Source organism: Capricornis sumatraensis, chromosome 22, assembly GCF_032405125.1.
Source record: "Capricornis sumatraensis isolate serow.1 chromosome 22, serow.2, whole genome shotgun sequence".
Classification (NCBI taxonomy): domain Eukaryota; kingdom Metazoa; phylum Chordata; class Mammalia; order Artiodactyla; family Bovidae; genus Capricornis; species Capricornis sumatraensis.
This window is the reverse complement of record NC_091090.1, coordinates 35,005,295-35,025,456: the sequence shown is the minus strand read 5'-3', so window position 1 is coordinate 35,025,456 and position 20,162 is coordinate 35,005,295. Positions and strand designations below refer to the sequence as shown.

General features: G+C 40.9%; 1 protein-coding gene and 6 non-coding genes across 8 annotated transcripts; 6 read left to right on the top strand and 1 right to left on the bottom strand.

Annotated features, from left to right (window-relative positions):
* Positions 1-417: 417 nt before the first annotated feature.
* On the top strand, positions 418-490 carry TRNAV-CAC (transfer RNA valine (anticodon CAC)). The gene has a single exon. It is a non-coding gene; the product is annotated as a tRNA-Val (tRNA).
* Positions 491-778: 288 nt separating this feature from the next.
* HMGN4 (high mobility group nucleosomal binding domain 4) lies at positions 779-8,123 on the top strand. 2 transcript variants are annotated; one of them, XM_068960758.1, is made up of 2 exons: positions 779-877; positions 6,493-8,123. In XM_068960758.1, the coding sequence occupies exon 2, from the start codon at positions 6,558-6,560 to the stop codon at positions 6,828-6,830; it is 273 nt and encodes a 90-aa protein (XP_068816859.1). In that variant the 5' UTR covers positions 779-877; positions 6,493-6,557; the 3' UTR covers positions 6,831-8,123. The 2 variants fall into 2 exon arrangements, with proteins under 2 accessions (XP_068816859.1, XP_068816860.1); XM_068960759.1 differs by lacking the exon at positions 779-877 and adding an exon at positions 4,811-4,907.
* Positions 8,124-16,187: 8,064 nt separating this feature from the next.
* On the bottom strand, positions 16,188-16,260 carry TRNAK-UUU (transfer RNA lysine (anticodon UUU)). Its single transcript has one exon. It is a non-coding gene; the product is annotated as a tRNA-Lys (tRNA).
* Positions 16,261-17,059: 799 nt separating this feature from the next.
* On the top strand, positions 17,060-17,131 carry TRNAA-CGC (transfer RNA alanine (anticodon CGC)). Its single transcript has one exon. It is a non-coding gene; the product is annotated as a tRNA-Ala (tRNA).
* Positions 17,132-17,579: 448 nt separating this feature from the next.
* TRNAI-AAU (transfer RNA isoleucine (anticodon AAU)) lies at positions 17,580-17,653 on the top strand. The gene has a single exon. It is a non-coding gene; the product is annotated as a tRNA-Ile (tRNA).
* A 1,121-nt stretch (positions 17,654-18,774) lies between these two features.
* On the top strand, positions 18,775-18,846 carry TRNAP-AGG (transfer RNA proline (anticodon AGG)). The gene has a single exon. It is a non-coding gene; the product is annotated as a tRNA-Pro (tRNA).
* A 1,243-nt stretch (positions 18,847-20,089) lies between these two features.
* TRNAK-CUU (transfer RNA lysine (anticodon CUU)) lies at positions 20,090-20,162 on the top strand. Its single transcript has one exon. It is a non-coding gene; the product is annotated as a tRNA-Lys (tRNA).

Below are 20,162 nucleotides of genomic sequence, written 5' to 3'. Positions count from 1 at the left end.
GTGCCTGGGCTCGGTGACACGCCCAGCCCCGCCAGTCCATTGTGACTGAAAGATGGGTTTGACGTAACCTAGTAAGGCAAGAGAAAGAAATTAAAATCCAAAAGTTCAGATTGAAAAGTAATAGTGAGGGCTGGGGGAAGAGAAATAAGAGTGAAGGGGTTGAAGTCTCTTTTTCTCCCCCATCCGGTCACTTCCAGAATAAGAATGTATTAAGAATTTGGGTTCAGATCTGTATGCTGCAGGGGCTTGGTTTGCGCATCTAATTGGCCTCTCTAATTTGGGAGAGTAGTAGAAGAACCACTCGCGTATTAACAATGCACAATTGCAAGGATAACGATGAGAAATCGGAAGAGGAGGAAATAGGAGGAGTCTGTTTTTAGCAGAAAGGATCTGCTAAGGAAGTCGTTCTTCAGAGGTGTTTCCGTAGTGTAGTGGTTATCACGTTCGCCTCACACGCGAAAGGTCCCCGGTTCGAAACCGGGCGGAAACAACCGTTTTTCCATAGCGACCCTGGCTCGCCTTTATAATTTAAGATAGTTAAAAATCTTCACACCTCCTTTTCTTATTTCTCTCGCCCCAGGCCGTGGTGCTGAGGCCACGCTGCTCAGGGTGGGTCGGGAGCCCGCGGCGCCGGAAGCGGACACTCGCTCCGAGCGGGGGAGAGCCGGCGGGTCCCCCGCTCTGCGAGGCTACCCGAAGCCTGCAGCCCCGGAAGCGCATCCTTGCCTTGACTTGCCTTCCTGTTCCCGGCAGCGCCCAGCTCCGGGCGTCTGTTCGCCAGCCTGCGGTCCGCGACGGCCTTTCCTTAGCCCCGGGCACCGGCGCTGCAGGCCGGCAGCTGGGAGTCCCGCGCCCCTCGGACGGCCGCGAGACTCGGGTGAGTACCCGGGGAGCCTGAGCCTGTGTCTCCGGAAAACCGGGGTAATCCCGCTGCCCTCCGTAGATTGGCGACCCTTCTGCAATCTGGCCCTTGTGATAGGGTGACCTCGGGCCCCCGACAGCCCCACTTTGCCTTCCACTCTCCAGAACAGCTGCCGTGGCTCTCCTGGGCTTCGAGTGTTAATTTTTGGGAAAAGCGGAATCTGGGAGGTGAAGGTTAGAGAGATCTCAGGTCCTTCAGGGATGAGAGGTCCCCTCACGGAGACACTAGGGCAGAAAAAAAGGGAGGCGAGGAGGGGATTTGAAAACCTTGGGCCCGCAGGGCTGTGGGCTAGGCTGCCCTGGCCTGGACTCTTTCTCAGCGCCCTTCCCCAGCTTACGAGGCCTCACCACTGAGAACCCCCTCCTAAAGGAGACGCCGAAGGACTGAGTCTGCCTCCACTTTGTCCTTTCCCTGTCAACAAGAAAAAAGACCCTAAAGTTAAGAAATGGGCCAGCTGTGGATACTCCATATTGCTTTGAAGCTTGAGAAGTCACTGGCAGCACTTGTTTAAAACCAGGGTTTGTGCTCTGGGGTCTGGCTTCTTAACTCTGTGACATGACCTGCTTCCATGTTAAGTGAATCAAACGCTTTTCTGGGAAAGAAGTCTTGCTATAATACCAAACAGCCTTGGGTATACCCTCAGGGTCTTCTTCTTAGATGAATTAATATCATTATTGTTACTATTTCTAACAGCCAAGCCTAGTCTCTCAGATCACATTGTTCCAGGTTCCCTCAAATGACTAATATGAATGTGATGTTTTTATGGCCTTGAGACAAGAAAGGACAATCCTTACCTAATGAACTGTTGTGAACTGTTGTTTTTTTTTTTCTTCCTTACGTTTTTTAACAGGCAATGTGTATAGGCATCCCTTTCCCAGCCCTATTACTCCTCCATTTTCATACCTTCTCTGGAAGACCCATGCTTTTATCATCTTGTAATAGTTTCTCTTGTTAGCAAGACAGTAAGTTTGGCAGGTGCTTAGTGCAAACTTATCTAAGACATTTTCACTTAAAATCCCCTCTACACTACTCAGAAATACAGGTGAGTTAATGTGGTGCCTTGTGAGGAACAAGGGCTTCAGGGGCCCAGAAGGTGATGAGGATTCATCTTCTCCATCTTTCCCTGATGCTGAGGAGCAGGAGTCCTTTAGCAGGGAAGCTGAGTGTACCCCAAGCCAGCGTGCTGCGGATGGGTCACAGTTTGTCTGGAAGCTTATGGCTCTCTCCTTCTCTTCAAATCAGGTGTGTTCTGACAAGATCCAGCCGTAGCCCTACCCTTTTAAACACTCTGCCCTTTCTTACCTTCACCTACTAACCCTCCCTTCCTCCCCCAGTCTCTCTCACTTAACCTCATATGGAAGTTCAGTCTGCCCACCTTGGAATGTGGAGAACAAATAGGCCTTGGAGAGTGACACTGTGTGACCTCTTGCTCCTGTAGCGTACCGCACCTTGAATAGGATCGTTTATTTATTTATACTATATTCTTTATTGTCTCCTTCCTAAGCTTGGTGTTGTAACCATTTTCCAGGTCTTCCCTCCAACCCCAAGGCACTATCTTGCCATAAGTAAGAGGCGGAGAGAAGAGAGTGGCCTTCTGACTTTGGATTGAAACCAGAACCCAAGTTAGAACAAACTTCCTAGAACCCAGGTCAGGAACAAGCAAAGAAGCAAAAGGCTGCTGCTGAAATGTGCCTTTGCTGGGGATGGTGTGGGGTGCATATGGGATGAGGTGGGATTTGGTCCTCAGATAGTAGAGACAGGCTCATGATGAAAGAGAAAAAAAAAAGCATGGAAAAAAGATTTTGAGAGCTGGGCAAAACATCAGAATTAATCTAATACAAGATATGTCATGAGTCACTGAGGCCTTTACACTCTTTTCCTCCTGTACTTGTTTGTTAGGACTGCCATAACAAAACATCACAGACTGAATATCTTGAACCACAGACATTTATTTTCTCACAGTCCTGGAAGCTGGGAGTCCAAGATCAAGGTGGCAGCAGGTTCAGCTTCTTCTGAGACCTCTCTCTTTGACTTGCAGATGGCATCTTCTTGCTATATCCTCACGTGGTCCTCTCTGTTTGTATTATCTGTGTCCAAATATCCAATATGACAGTCATTGGATTAAGACCCACCCATATAAATTCATTTTACTTATTCATCTCTTTAAAGGCCCCATCTCCCAATACAGTCACAGTCTGAGGTACTGAGGGTTAAGACTTCAACCTATGAATTTGGTTGGAGGGGTGGACAAATTCAGCCCATTTCTGGGGACAGAGATTGATGTATTTTATATGTTATTGACACAGTTTGGGGAATTCCCAGAAGTTAACTATGTGGAAGATTTTAATACACCTGCATCTCATCTTACTAACCATTTGTATATTTTTATAGCAGAAGAAAAACATCATTTGCTTTTTTTTCTCTATTAGTCTTTTTTTAAAAGCTGTTTCTGTCAGTATATTTAAACATCATAGGTCTTTTTCTAATATAAAAAAAAAAAAACACAAATCTTCATAGCTAAGAAAAGGATTTTAAAAAAAGGATATTCCCTACCCCCCGCCTTAAGGCTACTGAGATACCTTTCCACAACATAAAACAAGCAATTTGGTTAAATGAAGGGTTAAATTGAGATTTTTCTCAAGAATTTCAGTCCAGTTCTTTACAATATGAATTCCAATGATTCAGAACTTTCACAAACTTGTTCTGTTGTCTGTTAATAAAATTTTGCCATGAGAAATGTTATTTTAACAAAAGGGAATTGTTAGATTCCTAAAACTTTTTAAATTGTTGCCATGTCTTGGGAAAACAACCTCAGAATCTGTCTTGATAATTTCTTGCCTCATTAATACCATTGAAAGTCCTATCTCTGTATTCCCAAAAGTTATATTACTTTGAAAATTTATCTGCCACACTTGAAGCTAAAATCATATTGTACATCAACTATATTTCAGTTAAAAATTTTTTAAGTAAAAACAAAAACTTAGAAAAGATTTATCTGCCAATTTTTCTTTTTATTCACATGCATGATGGAATATTTATAGTCCTGTGACTTGTATATTTTATCACCTAGCAAATTCTTTCTTTCTTTTTTAATTCTTAAAATGTTTTTGTTTAACTTTAACTGGTAGACTTTATTTCTTTAGAAAAGTTTTAGGTTTAGCAGAAAGAGAGTTCCCATATATTTTCTCTCTCTCTCTACCTCCATTATTAACAGCTTGCGTTGGTGTGGTATGTTTGTTACAATGGATGAGCCAATATTTATACATTATATTAACTAATTATTATAATTATTGTTTATATTAAGGTTCATGCTTTGTATGTAGTTCTGTGGGTTTTCTCTGATGTGTAATGTCATTATCCAACCTTACAGTTAGTAGCATGCAGAATAGTTTCATTGCCCTAAAAAATTCCCTGTACTCTACCTCAAGTAATTTATTTTAAATTAATACGTGCGGTGAGAGCCTTTGCCTCCTGACCTCCTTGGACTTCATGAAAATGACATAACATTTATCCTGCCAGTTTTTTCATTATTTGTGCATTTGTCTCCTATATTTGTAAGGTCAGTCACTGGTTCTCCTGATAAACTTCCTAAGTGTGAGTTTCAATGATGTAATCCATATTCATATACTCAGATCCAGAATCCAGCTTGTGGCCTGTTTTTCTTGAATTTATCTTTGTCGTCACTTGCTGTGTTTGGGCCTTTGACATGTGGTGATCCTGGTTCCTCTGCTTGGGATGGATTTCAAGGGATCTAACATGAAGACTGAGCCTAGGAAACAGACTGTGAGCATTCCCAGGACAGGACATGGGCTAAGAAACAAACTGGAGTGAGATGGAAGGAGAATGACTTGCCATACCTCATGGACCATATCCTCCCAGGCTCCTCTGTCCTGGGATTTCCCAGGCAACGATACTGGAGTGGGTTGCCATTTCCTTCTCCAGGGGATCTTCCCGACCCAGGGATCAAACTGGCGTCTCCTTCATTGTAAGCAGATCTTTACCACTAAGCCTCTTTATTTTAACTCATTTCTCTCTCTGTTCCACAAGAAGGAAGGAAAAGGACAAAATTTCCAGAAATTCTAGTCATAGTGAAAAAATAGTAATTTGATGTTTTAGCACCATTTACAGGTGGTCACTTGCCTTTGTTAGCCAGGAAATATAAAAATCAAATCTAAGTTTGCTCAAAAAAATCTAAGTTTACTCAAGGACCATGTTTGCCCACTCTAGATGGTGAGATCCAGCAAAAGTACCATACAAAACTCTGGAGCAATTTACATAAAACATAATTTTTTTCTTAAAATATTAAGGAGTAAGGCAGGGCATAGGGTTACAGAATTCCCCAGGTAACATTTTCAAGGATGGGACACAAGGATGAGTAGCTAATCTTGGCCTAAAGCTTTAAAAAATTTCCAAAGTGTTTGAATACCAGCCATGGGCCCAAGTCCTAATTATTGAGACTCAAAATAAATCATTTCTATTCTGTGTGACCTTGAATCTGTGCTCTGGCCTACCCACCTTTTTTAAGTGGCTTTTATTCTTGAGCAAACACATAAAATTACTCTGTAAAATATAGAGAATAATGGTGTATTACTCATGTTTCATTCCCCACCCTCTTCTAGTTTAAGGGAAAGAACTCCTCCCGCCTCCCCCGCCCCCCCCCCCCCGCCCTTATTTCTGGATGAACACCATCCTTTTCTCAGCTGCCTTTGAGGTGACTACTGTTTTTATTTTTATATTTATCCCTTGCTCTTTTTAGTTTTACTGCATAGAAAAAGTCATTTAGTTTTACACTTAGAAATGGATCTATACTGTAGATCTATTTTGCAACTCTGTTTTTTTGCCCAACATTGTGTTCTTGAGATTCATCTGTGTTTTTGCATGTAGCGGTAGTCTATTCATTTCTACTGCTGAATAGTATTCCCTTGTGCAGATATTACCAAAATGTATTTATTCTATTGAAGGACACTGGGTGCTTTTAGGTTCTTTAAATTACAGTGTTGCTATGAACATTCTTGTAGGGGTCTTGTATGCACACCTTCAAGAATTCCTCCAAGTAAACACCTAGAGGTGAAATTGCTTTAAATAATGCCACACACTAATTTACACACATATGAACACACACCCTAGAAGTGTATGCATTTTAATTGTTCTACATCTGCTGAGCCCTTAATATTGTCAGACAGTTTACCAATTTGATGGATATGAAATGTTATATCCTTTGATTTTTGTATTCATTCCCATATTACTAATGAAGTTGACGTTTTTGTTTGCTTATTCACCATTCATGCTTTTTCTAAGAAGTACTTATTAATACTTTTGCCCATTGTTTTTAAATTTTCCTTTCATCCTTTTCTTGTGGATCTGTAGGAATTCTTTACATAGTCTGGACTCTAATCCTTTGTCAGTTATATGTATTATGAAGATATTTCCCCAGCTTGTAACTTAACTTTTTTATACATCTTTTTGCTATATAAATTACAAATTGTAATATAGTTAAAATGTGAATTTTAATGTAGTTAAATTTGTCAGTCTTTTGCTTTATGACTTACACTTTTTGTGTCTTGTCAAAGAAATCTTTCTAGGAACAGTGAGAAAGACAGAAGAACCCCTTGGGCTGCCAAGCGCTGCTGCCACCATGCCCAAGAGAAAGGCCAAAGGAGATGCTAAAGGTGACAAAGGGAAGGTGAAGGATGAGCCACAGAGGAGATCAGCACGGTTGTCTGCTAAACCTGCCCTTCCAAAACCAGAGCCCAGGCCAAAAAAGGCCCCTGCGAAGAAGGGAGAGAAGCTGGCCAAAGGGAGAAAGGGGAAAGCAGAAGTCGGCAAGGATGGGAACAACCCTGCGAAAAACCGAGATGCCTCTACAGTCCAGTCACAGAAAGCAGAAGGCACTGGGGATGCTAAATGAAGTGTACCTTTTTGATAGCTCTGTACTTCTAGTGACTCTACTGTTTGAAATACTATTTTTAAATCAAATTTTATAAAAATGTAGATTTTTTTTTTTTAAGTTATGTTCTTAGCACACGAGATACTTCGTTATTGTCTTTTTGTGGAAAGGGCAAATAACCACTAGTAGAATGTTTCAGAAGCTGGATTGAAATGGGGGGAAATAGAAGTATCTGTCCTCGTATTTGAAGATTATTCTTGGTTCCTGGGAGAGATTCTCTGACATTCACGCATGTCAGCCACTATGGCTCAGAAGCCTTACTGTGTGGAGAAAAAGTACTTCATGTCCTCCTTTCTTGATGTCATCAGCACATTCTTGACTTCCTGAAACCAGGAGTCATGATACGGCCTTGACACTCCTAGAATCAGCTGCATCAGGTAACAATTCTCAGGCTTTCTGGTGATGACATCAAGATGGTGTTGCTCAGAAGAACCAGGATTCCTGTTTGTAGTTTGTGGATCATCTCATTAATAATCCTGGAATTTTTAGTTCCTTTCCTCCATGTCAGAGTTGACCTGTGAAAATTTCTTAAATGCCTCATGTGAAATAATCACCCTTTTTGAAAATTTTTCCTGTTTATTGTAGCAACAGACTTTGTTGACTTCAGAGAGGTGAGTTTGAAAGTTGTAAGATGTTATGGAATGTCACCCATGTCCTGCTGGAAATAACTATTTTTGAAAAGTCTCTTATAAAGCTGGATACAAGGAGTGGTAAGGGACTGATCATTTCCTACTCAAAAGTCATAAAGCTATTCTTTACTGCCTTTAAAAAGTTTTATAGTTTGCCTTTTACATTTGTCTTTAGTCCTCTCTGAACTGATTTTTACAAAAACATGAGATAGTACTTCAGTATGTTTTTTTCCATATGGTAAGTGGTTGTTCCAACACCATTTTCTGAAAAGTTCATCCTTTCCCCAGTGGTCTATAACACTGACTCTTTTCATAAATCAAGTTTCTTTGTGTGGAGGGGTGGGGGAGTCTGTTGATGGTTTCTGTTCTGACTCACTGGTCAATTTGTCTATCCTTGTGGCAGTACTATACAATCCTGAGTATCACCACTTTAGAAAAAGGTCTTGATCTCTAAGGACAATTCCACCTCCACCTTCAACATCAACAAACTTTTCTTCCTTGGAGTATCTTGGCTATTCTAAGCCAATTACTTTTCTATACAACTTCTAGAATTAGATTGACAAGTTCCAAATCAAACAGATGAAAAGTTGAAATTTTTATTGGATTTGTATTGAATGTATAGATTAATTATAATATTGAGTCTTCCAATTCATGAACATGGTATAATTCTCCATTTATTTTGACTTTTAAAATATCTTTCAATAAAGTTTTATAATTTTCTCCATTAAATGTTTTATTTTGTTAATATTTCTTAGGGACAGTACCCTGTTGGATGCTACCTTTATACAGTATATTTTTAGTTACTACATTTTCTGCTTTCAGCTGAAGTTGATTTATCAGCCTTTCTAAACTCATATCTGTATATTCTTTTGGGCTTTCTACATAGATAACCATACATTCTTTTTGTTTTGCTTTGTTTCTTTACAGTCGTTAAGTCTTTCCTTTTTCTAGTTTTAGGCATTGTTCAAGTGCTGGGAGTACATCAGTGAACGAAACAAAGTCTGCTTTCACCAAGCTGATACTCTATTGGGGGAGGGTGTACAAAATACACAAATTTATGTGATGGAGTGCTTTAAATAAACAAGTATACATGGGTGCTATTTAGATAGGGCGGTTGGAGAAGTCCTCTCTGATGAGATGACATTTGAGCAGAGCTTCTAATGAAGTAAAGGAATAAGAGATGTGTCTCCGAGGGGAAAGCATTCCAGCAGAGGGAAAATCAAATGCAGAGATGAGATGAAAATGTGTTTGGTGTGCCGAGGAAGAACAAAGAGGCAGAAGTGACCGAATTGGAGTGAGGGTGGGTAAGAGTGATAGCTGATAGGATTGCAGAGATAGTGAGAGGCCAGAAAATGGAAGACTCTCCACATTGTCATTTTTCTCTGAAAATGATGGAATGCGATTAAATTTCTGAATAGGGAATCTATACAATCTAAGTTATCTGTGTGTGTGTGTGTGTGTGTGTGTGTGTGTGTGTGTGTGACTGATGCATGGGCAGTAGGGTGTAAGGAGTTGAAGGAGGAAACCAGTTAGATGGCTGTCCCAACTGAATTGCTGGAAATTCTACTCTATCATGCTGTATTACTATCCTGTCTCTGTTCAACTATTCCCACCCCGTTTTATTTGGTAGATTACAAATATGTGTGTTTTCTCTTTGCCAAACAACAAAACAGTATCAAAGATCAATATTCCCTGTTGTCAAGAATCCAAAATCAAATTCAAGAAAGTCATCACTGTGTGTTTGTTGTGATAATCCCTCAGAAGGAAGGCCCTGACCCTTGTTGCCAGAGCATGAAAGGGTACACTTTGAGGCATTTTGACACCTAAGCAGCGAAATGAAAACACAAGTTAGTCAACAGTAATAAGATATTTGTCATTAAGTGCTTATTGTTTTCCAGACCTGTTCTGCTCAGTGATTTACATGTATAATTTTATTTCCATGACTGTATGACTTAAATCATATTACTATCCCCATTTTAGCATTTAGTGAGACTGAGGCAAACAGAAATTAAATAATTTGCCCTGAGGTCATACAGTGAGTAAAATCCAGATTAAGACCCAGGTGTATAACTCCAGGATCTAGAAGGCTCCTCCTTAAAAAGATCACTGGTAACCCAACCTCAAAGGTAATCCATCCAAAAGAATAATTTGGTGTTTCTGATTAAGGAATTTCCCCAGATACCATTAGGAAAAAAAACAAATGTAAGTAACAATATTCTACAAGCTAAACAGCTGTAATTTCCAATGAAGACTAGTAATGCAAGGACAATTTGAAAGGGGGAAAGTAGCCATAGGAATTCAGAATTTTAGTGTATCTCTAGCAACATAAAGCTAGAAAGGATACTATTTCTGTACAAGGAGGAGAATTTTTTAGACAAATATTTCTGAAGTGGAGAAGAACAAATTAGGAATTACAAAGTAGCCTTTAGACCTCTCTTGCCCACGCTCCTGATCCACTTAGCATTCTTATCTGTAAATTCATAAATTAACATCCTGGTTTATTAATACTTCGAGAATTTGGGTGTCTGACGCGAAACAGACTGAGGAATCCAGCGTTTTCAATAATAAAATTTCTGACCATCAAAAATGAGGCACTAGTCCTGGAAGGGTTGCAGAGAAGAGGGAGGGAAACTTACTTTCCGAGTCTGCTCTTGTTCTCTCAACACAGTCGTAATGCTCCTTGGAAAATGTAGGTCATTCCTCTCCAGGCCCCGCCGCGGCTTCCACCCAGGGTCATACAAACATGGTACTTTAACTGCCCCAAGACGAGGACGTGAACCCTGACGTCCTCGCCTCTTCACCTCTTCTTGAGGCCGCAAAGCCGGGACACACCTCTGAGCAAACCCAGGCCGCACGGAGGTCCCCGCTGCTCGGTCGCCTCGCTCAGACCCCGCTGGAGTGCATCCTCAAACCAGGAAGTTTTTTTCCCTGGATTGCTCCTCACACTCTCCGCAGACCTTCGGTCTTCCGGTCCCGAGCTCCAACCTCGAGTTCCCTTCAGTGAAGTCTGGGCCAAAGGCATTGCCCAGCACTAGGAGGTCGCCGCTGGTGCGGGGCTTCAAAGATGCCTGGGAGCCCTCAGGCCTCCTGCTGAAACCAACGAAGCCCTTCTCAAATTACATTTTAAAAAGCATTAAAATAGGATAACAAAGAAAAGCAGTTATACTACAGAAAAAGCTATCAAACAAAATAATTTGCGGTATATCAATGTGTACTTTTTCAGTTCAGTTCAGTTCAGTTCAGTCGCTCAATCGTGTCCAACTCTTTGCGACCCCATGGACTGCAGCACGCCAGGCTTCCCTGTCCATCACCAACTCCCAGAGCTTGCTCAAACTCATGTCCATCAAGTCGGTGATGCCATCCAACCATCTCATCCTCTGTCATGCCCTTCTCCTCCCGCCTTCAATCATTCCCAGCATCAGGGTCTTTTCTAAATAGTCAGTTCTTCGCATCAGGTGGCCAAAGTATTGGAGCTTCAGCTTCAGTCCTTCCAATGAATATTCAGACTGATTTCCTTTAGGATGGACTTGCAGTTGAAGGGACTCTCAAGAGTCTTCTCCAACACCACAGTTCAAAAGCATCAGTTCTTCGGCCCTCAGCTTTCTTTATAGTCCAACTCTCACATCCATACAAGACTACTGGAAAAACCATAGATTTGACTAGACAGATCTTTGTTGGCAAAATAATGTTTCTGCTGTTTAATACGCTGTCAGGTTGGTCATAGCTTTTCTTCCAAGGAGAAGAAATTAATTTCATGGCTGCGGTCATCATCTGGAGTGATTTTGGAGCCCAAAAAGCCTGTCACTGTTTCCACTCTTTCCCCATCTATTTGCCATGAATTGATGGGACCAGATGCCATGATCTTTGTTTTTTGAATGTTGAGTTTTAAGCAGCTTTTTCACTCTCCTTTTTCACTTTCATTAAGAGGCTTTTCAATTGCTCTTTGCTTTCTGCCATATCTGCATATCTGAGGTTGCTGATATTTCTCCCAGCAATCTGGATTCCACCTATTAAATATTAATCGCCAAGACCCATCTTATGACTACTGTAACTTTGAAAGAGTTAAGTATGAGATATCTGTAACATACTTTGTATCTCAAGTATGGGATATGGAAATATAACAGTTCTTCTGCTCTATAGTTCTTCTGACTGTAATTTGTTGCCTACATTAATCCATGAATGATATGCAAGATTTCAGTTAGAGGTTATGGGTTTAAAAGTTGTAATTTTTCTTTCCTATCCAAGTTCACCAGTCCCCAAGTTAAGAAACCCAGCAAACATGCTTAACACAGTACCTGGCACATTGAAAGTCCCATCACATATATAGATATTAGTACTTCTATTATTACTTTGTCACATCTGTTCAAATTTCTTTTAGGTGACCATGATGAAGTTAACCACATGAAATCTTGAAAGAACACAAAGATAAATGTTCAAGCCACTAATTTAGTCATTAAAAAAATTATTGAGGTATAACAGACATACAGTATTGTATTTGTTTCAGATGTACAACATAATGATTCACTATTTGTATACATTGTGAAATGATCACTACAATAAGCCTAGTTAGCATCCACTACCTAATAGTTACAATTTTTTTTCTTATGACACTTTTGAGATTTACTTTCTCGCAACTTTCAAATATATACGGAAGTGTTATTAACTAAATTGATTTTATTTAAAAACATATTCCCTTTTCCAGGAGATCTTCCCAACCCAGGCATGGAACCCATGTCTTCCACATTGCAGGTGGATTCTTTACTGTTGAGCAACTGGGAAAACCAATAACTAAATATATATAACATATTTTGCTATATATTCATTTAGATATGAGTGCTAAAAAGTGCTGTCTGCACACTCTAACCGAGTGTGGTATAAAGGAAAGGAAAACTTGAATTTGGTGCTTATAGGAAGTGTAGGGTTGGCAAAGTGAAAAAGAGAGAAGACGATATGCTTTTAAAGATTAAATTTCTTGATTTATCCAGCAATATTTTTAGAGCTTTGATTATGTGCCAAGGCTAAAAGACAGGCCCAAGGGCCTTGCCTTCACCAGAGAATGATGGTATTCAGTTTCCAGAGACATAGAAAAAGCTCGCCCATCTGAAAAGAAGAGTAGAAAAAAGCAAAAGTGAAAAGTTCCAAAGTTTGACTCCTTAGTTTCTAAACCATTCATCCTTGCAAGGAAAAACTCAAAGGCTGCTTTGCACAAAGGATTTAGCTCTAAGCATGACCTTTGATGAAAAGACCTAGAGAGTGCCCATGTCTTTCCACAACCCTGTAGCCACAAGTTGAGATTAGATGAAGCATAAGAGTAAAGAAACAGGTTGGAGAGAAATTCAGTCAGTCTCCTACACATGAACGAGTTTGGTTCTGAGAGCGTATTTGTTAAGTCTAGTTTGTTAAGTCCAAAAAAGTTAGCCTAGGTACCCAGCTAATACAATCGGCTACATAGTACTATACTGTAATAGGTTTCTAATACCTTTCACACAAAAAATAAAACATTTTTAATCTTATAGTACAGTACCTTAACCAGTGGAACTACCTCAAGGTACCTAGGCTTTCTGAGTGAAGGATGCAGGTTTTGACTGGTAAAGCAAATGATCAGAATTACTTTTTTAAAAATATATTTTTAAATTGAAGTCTCCATGGCTGAGCGATAAAGAATCTGCCCGCAGTGTGGGAAATGCTGGTCTGATCCCTGGGCTGGGAAGATCCCCTGGAGAAGGGAATGTCAACTCACCTCAATATTCTTGCCTGGAAAACACCATGGACAGAGGAGCCTGATGGGTTACAGTCTACAGGATCACAAAGAGTCAGATGTGACTGAACACACACACACACATAGTTAATTTACAATAGCATGTAAGTTTCAGGTATACAATATAGTGACTCAAAATTTTTAAAGATAATACTCTATAGTTATCATAAAACATTGACTATATCTTCTGTGCTGTACAGTATATCCTTGTAGCTTATTTATCTTATACATAATAGTTTGCACCTCTTAATCCTCTACCTAGAAGTCGTTTGATTTTAAGTGCTTGAAGATATACCGGCTAATGGGGACAGGTTTAGAGATCAAGAGAATAGTACAGAATGGAGATATAGTTTGTCTGTATATAATTTAATACAGTGTCATTTTATAACTAACATATAAACTGCTCACTTCCTGGAACTGGAGTAACATTCTTGGCAGGTCTGTCAATTAGCCACGTAGCCCTTTGTTGTAGCATCTGGATTAGCATCCAGGTAGACCTTTGTTGTTGGCACACACCTCAGCAGGGTTGGTGCTTTAGCCCACTAAGATCCAAGCTGCAAAATGGAAAAGTTCAAGTGGTTGACTTCTCTTTCTATCTCAAACTTCCCCCAAAGGCTGCACATAGAATCCTTGGACTCTCATCTAACTATACACACTGATATATTGGTAACTCCATCTTCTCAAGAAGTGTAGCAGCTCAACACTTGAAAATATTCAATTTTGTGACCACTCCCTCACCACTTATCATGTTTAATTAAAGTTAGATGAAGTTTCTTTTCTTTTGAAAAAACTGTAAGCATTATTAAAAAACAAACAAACATCTATGGGGTCATAGCCCAAATGCACTTTCTGCTGCTGCTGCTGCTGCTGCTAAGTCGCTTCAGTCGTGTCCGACTCTGTGCGACCGCATAAACGGCAGCCCACCAGGCTCTCCCGTCCCTGGGATTCTCCAGGCAAGAACACTGGAGTGGGTTGCCATTTCCTTCTCCAAATGCACTTTCTTAGAGACAGAAAAAGCTTTCATCTACAGTTGAGTGGCCTTATCAAAGTTTTAAGGTGGTAAGTGCTTAAAGGAGAAATTTTTTTCTGTAACTCATCACAATAATAATGATAATCAGATTGGGTTACTTCTGCGGTATTTTTCTTGCTGCAAATGCTACACTCTGAGGACAGCCTCAAGGTTCTCACATTATGAGGCTGATATGCTGCCTACCATGCCAACAAGTCAACTGACAAGGAGTGATCTGTTTTTCTTTTCTAGACGTTTTATAAATTGTTTGATAATTGCATTAGAAGCCTGGATTCTTAACCTCTGGACTGCCAGGGAAGTCTTTTATAATTTTTAATAGCAAGGTAAAATCTTCTTTGTCTGTAATTTGCTGGATGCATTAGGATGAAATTTCCACTTTGGGGAATTACCAAATGCCAAGTTATGCTTCTTCAGTAGTTCCTAACAGGGCAGAGATGGTGCCCCTCTGCTGAGGTGACCTGAGGCTTTGGGGTCTCTAGAAGAGAGAACTTGGATTTAGAGGAAAAGTCAGTGCAAGCAGATTACTCAGAGTGTAATAGGAAAGAATAAATTACTTTCACCTTTGTATTCTGTTGCTTTTGCTACAAGTTAGTCACTAAAGGGATGTTGGCTATTAGCTTAAATTATAGGCAAGAGCTCATTTCTGGGAACCCTGCCTCCCATGTAATGAATGTTTAACTAAAATACCTTTGTTTAGCTCACAGGACACCTGACTAGGCCCTCCCATGAATGGTTGCAGAAAGGAAGAAATTAATATACCCCAGAACCAGGACTTTGCCACCTCACCTTTTAGTATAAAAGAAACCTGATTTCTAACTCAGAGAAGATGGTTCTTTGGGACACTAGTCCACCATCTTCTGTCTGCTGACACTGAATAATGTTGCTATTTCTTGCTCCAGAAACTAGTTTCTCAACTTATTGGTCTGTCATTCTGCAAGCCAGAGAAGGCAATGGCACCCCACTCCAGTACTCTTGCCTGGAAAATCCCATGGACTGAGGAGCCTGGTGGGCTGCAGTCCACGGGGTCGCGAAGAGTCGGACACGACTGAGGGATTTCCCTTTCACTTTTCACTTTCATGCATTGGAGAAGGAAATGGCAACCCACTCCAGTGTTCTTGCCTGGAGAATCCCAGGGACGGGGGAGCCTAGTGGGCTGCCGTCTATGGGGTCACACAGAGTCCGACACGACTGAAGCGACTTAGCAGCAGCAGCCTGGTCTCGGTAACAAGCGCAGTATCTATTGTTCTGTACTGTATGTTACATTTCATTTTTTTTTTTTTAAATCACCCTACAGCCCAGTGATTCCAAATGAGGGTGATACAAAATGAATTTAAGGATGGGTATCATCCAGCATTTTTGAGACTAACATAGAATCCAAAATAGAATGCAATACATGTGGTAAGTGGTAATTCAGGCAACTTTTTGTTCCTGTTACATGTGTGTGTAGGGGTCCAGATGTAAACTAAAGTACAAATTGATCATGGCCAAAGAAGTTTGGAAAGCTCTGTCCCTGGGCCATGAGTTCTGAGTATGGTACCACCTCCTCTGTACAGTTTACCTGGGCATTCTCAAAGTGAGCGCTGAGCAGAGCTCGTCAGTGTAGGGAAGAGAGAGCAGTTCCGCACATTGGTTGCTTTTCAAGAAAGAGTTGGCCTTTGATAAATTGTGACCAGTAAAATTTTTCATTGTGTTCCAGAATCTAGGTGAAATGTTGTGTGCTCTGACTTCTGGCTAAAAGGCCCTTCTACAATCTGAAAATATCCTGGGTTATGATAACTATGCCATGCTCATAATCCCTTCCTGTTTTTTTTTTTAGTGAAATCAGTCTATGATTTGAGCTTACTTTTCTTTCCGTTAGTGTTTTGGCGGATAAACGTGTAAGAGGGAAGAAAAAGTAAAGCCGCCCGAACAGGGACTTGAACCCTGGACCCTCAGATTAAAAGTCTGATGCTCTACCGACTGAGCTATCCGGGCTCACACAAGTGATAACTAATACATTAACTATAGTCAATTTATGTATACATTCAGATGACCCATTTTAGCCATTTCGATTGTGATTCCGGTTCAGAGATGGCTCTTCGGAAACTGCTTGACATAGAAATTCAGCCACAGTCTTCTTTTAGGCCGAGATATAACCATATTACATTAATTATAATGTCTCCCCAGTTCTTTCTCACTCTCTAGTATAGATAAACGCTGTATGTATAAATAAGCACTATATCTCTATGTTGCATATAGAGATATATATGATAGTAATATACAGAATTCAGCGCAGTCAAAAACTGCAGAATGTTGGCCTTTAGTTCCTAAGTTTCCCAGAGAAATAAGTCAAATATTCTATATCTGGGCCCAAAGTACTTTCAAAAGAAAGTCAATCCAAAGCTGATAATTTTAAGGGGTAATTAAATCATCTTTCGGTCGCACTTTGGACACCTGAATGTCGGTCGAGGGACTGAGGGAGCGATATGATTTCGTAGTGGGTCTCAGCTATCTTTGAAGAAGAAAAAAAAAAAAGAAGAAGCAGCAGCAGCAGCAGCAGCAGCAGCAGCAGCTTTAAAAGGACAGTCCCGCTCTTTTTTCCTCGTCAGATATCCTTCGGTCTCTACGTTAAGTGCTTGACAGGGGTGCAGTCACTGTAAAGCTTTCTCCACTCGGGATGCAGATGAATGTTGCACCATTAACCATTTTAACTTAAGCATTCAGAAAATCTACAGAGGAGGAAAAATCCAATTCAAAGTATTGGGAAGAACTGCAAAGTACTACTTTAGGGGTCGGGGATGTAGCTCAGTGGTAGAGCGCATGCTTCGCATGTATGAGGCCCCGGGTTCGATCCCCGGCATCTCCAGGTCCTTTTACGTAAGTGACCAGAAATCATACCTTAAAAACATCTGTGAATACGTTGTATCTAAGTCTAATTTTCTATGATTCCCTTTTAGCCACGAAGTATAGAACTGTGTAGAGAGGGAAGCAGGATAACCTTGAGGTATTTTAGGATATGTTTATCTGAAACTGAAAACGCAGCAAAACACACCCAGCGTACATATGGCCGAAGAGGAACAACCTGGAAACTTGGAACGGTTGCTGGCCCGGAAACACTGAAAGGGGAGGAGAGGCTATTGTTGCTGAGTCATGGTACTGAAAAAGTAGGACAAATGGGAAAAGAACGAAGTCTTCTTTGGTGTAGGTAAATCCAGTGGCTCAGATACATTATTCTATTCATAATAGCAAAACAAAAATAGCAAGAATCGAAACAGTTTCTTATTAAAGCTTGGAAGAAGGTAGGAGCACCAGGTGGCCGGTTAGCTCAGTTGGTTAGAGCGTGGTGCTAATAACGCCAAGGTCGCGGGTTCGATCCCCGTACGGGCCACGGCTAACTTTTAACTCTGTAGTGTAGTCTTGACTACTGTCCAGTTCAGGGACTGACCCACGAGACAACCTGCTGCATGATTTTGCCACAAGACCAAACCATCCGAGGGAGTCCGAGCCACCTGTCTTTTCGGTAAGTCAGAGTGCTAGAAGTTTTGCCCTAGAGAAACAGAAAAGCAGCAGGACACCGCGTGTGTGTGTGTGTGTGTGTTTGTGTAAAATTCCATGGACAGAAGAGCAGGCACTTTAGGAATTATTAAATTCATCAGAAGGAAAAACTGTCACCAGAAAACACTGTCCTCAAAATAGTCTGAAAACATACTGAGATGCAGGGCAAGTGTGAATGATCTCTGATTGCTCAGTTGAGGATTCCTACTTGACTAGATCATCCCTCATCTGAAGGGAGGATTCTCACCCTGAGAACAGTTTTCTTCCTACTTTGAATTTTGTCGCTTTTGTTTGTTTGTTTTTTAAGTAAGAAACAACTAAGCCCTTTTCCAGAATCTGCCTTGCCGTCTGTCGCCAACCATTCAGTCCAGGTTGATCGACATCAGTTGCCCCTCTCTTCCATCCACTCCTTGATGTTAACGCCTCCTCAATCAGTCTCGTTTTCCAATAAAATCGACTTTCAGGACCCTAATTATGTATCCTCTCCTTCCTTGAACAACGAATTTTCTTTCTTTATTCACCACCTCAGAGCTTTATATCCCGGGGAGTGAATTTCCACTATTTTCGTCGAAAATACTAAGATATGTCAAGCTCGTCCAAAATGCAGCTTATTGGGCCTCGCCCCGCAGGGACTTTGACTGAGTAGATTTGAAGAAGACTACAAGTTTCTGCATTTTAAGTAAACGTCACGGTTGTTTCTTACAAAGGATGGATCAGCGACTTTTGAGAAATAGGCTTTATACAAACCAAGCTTCGAAGAACCGGGCTGCGAAATCCAGGGAAGTTCTGAGCTAAGTCGATTTGTTTTTGAAATTAGGAAGAGAGGGTAGAAGGCAAAGAGAAACAGTGGGGTAAATGTAGTTTATAGTTATGTACATCTACAAATGAAACTGAACACATGAAAAGCGAGAAGCTAAATATTTAATCCGTTTAAAAAAAGTTGCTTCAGCGGGGGGCTCGTTGGTCTAGGGGTATGATTCTCGCTTAGGGTGCGAGAGGTCCCGGGTTCAAATCCCGGACGAGCCCAGGTTTTGTCTACCCTACACACGCTGTCGAATTTTTGTTAAGTCACACTCACCCACAAGAAATGGGTACATTTGCTGTTAAGTTAAACTGTTGTATTTTCATGTAGAAGTATGTAGGCTGTGTACGCACCTGATTCCAATAAATAACTTGATAATTAAGACAGGCAAGTACTTTTAAGTTTTTGGTCTTATTCACTTTTCCAACAGCTATAAACTAACTCTTGCAAAGCCAAATATTTCTGGTTATTCTAGAAGTTTCAACTCCACGGTTGTGGCCATATGAAATGTACAGGAAGACGATGGTCACATCTCAATTCAATGTCATCCATCATTCATTCATCACATCAAAGAAATGGGTTCAAATGGAATAATCAAATATTTACCTATAGAGTTGTGAGGCTGGAAAATTTTGTACAAGTTTTTTTTCGGCTTTCCTTGTTGCGTTTTCCTGCATTATTTAGGAATAGGGACTCTGCTTGTTTATGGAGAAGGGGCACTTTTTCCGTACTGCTGGAACGTACTGTTGGTATACTCTTTAAACAGATATTTGTTTAGCATATTACAATCAATGAACTTTTGCAGTCTGTGCTAAACAAAATACACAAAAATCATTGGATTCTATATTATAGTGGTTGTCAAACATTTTATGTCAAAATACAGTTGGAGCACCCCTTCCCACCTCCCTTTTCTATGGGTATAAACTTTGATTATGGAGAAGGACAACCAATGAACGAGCATAAGGGGCCTGAAAAGGAAGGAGAAAACCGCAGGGAATTCCTTCAGGACAGCAGCTACACAGCGTGGCAAGAGGGGCCAGGGTTGACAGGTGACAGAAACAAGAGAGGAACCTCTTAGCGGGTTACGGAGAAGGCCTTGTGCAGTTCTGGGTTCGAGGACCTGAGCCCTTTAGGCTTGTAACCAATCACTTTGACAACCAGGCCTGAAGCTCTAGGAGAACCAGAGTTGGGGATCACTCCTAGGACGTTCAGATTACTACTCTTGGATTCCAGAAACAGTTTGTGGTCTATCAGTACAGGTTGGTAAGAATGAAAGGAAGACGGAAGAAGTGATTGGAATGCGCGCCAATAATATCTAATAATCCTTACATTCTGAGCCGTTTCATATCATCTAGCTTATATAACAAAAGCAGTCAAATAAAATCTAGAATCCTATAATCACCGTCGGTCCAGGAAGTCTATTCGACCTAGTCTCTTAATCCATTAAAGCAACTTTAGTAACCAACTGCCCGGCTAGCTCAGTCGGTAGAGCATGAGACTCTTAATCTCAGGGTCGTGGGTTCGAGCCCCACGTTGGGCG

Coding starts and splice junctions, on each gene's coding strand:
- HMGN4 (XM_068960758.1), top strand. CDS start 6,558: ATGCCCAAGAGAAAGGCCAAAGGAGATGCTAAAGGTGACAAAGGGAAG.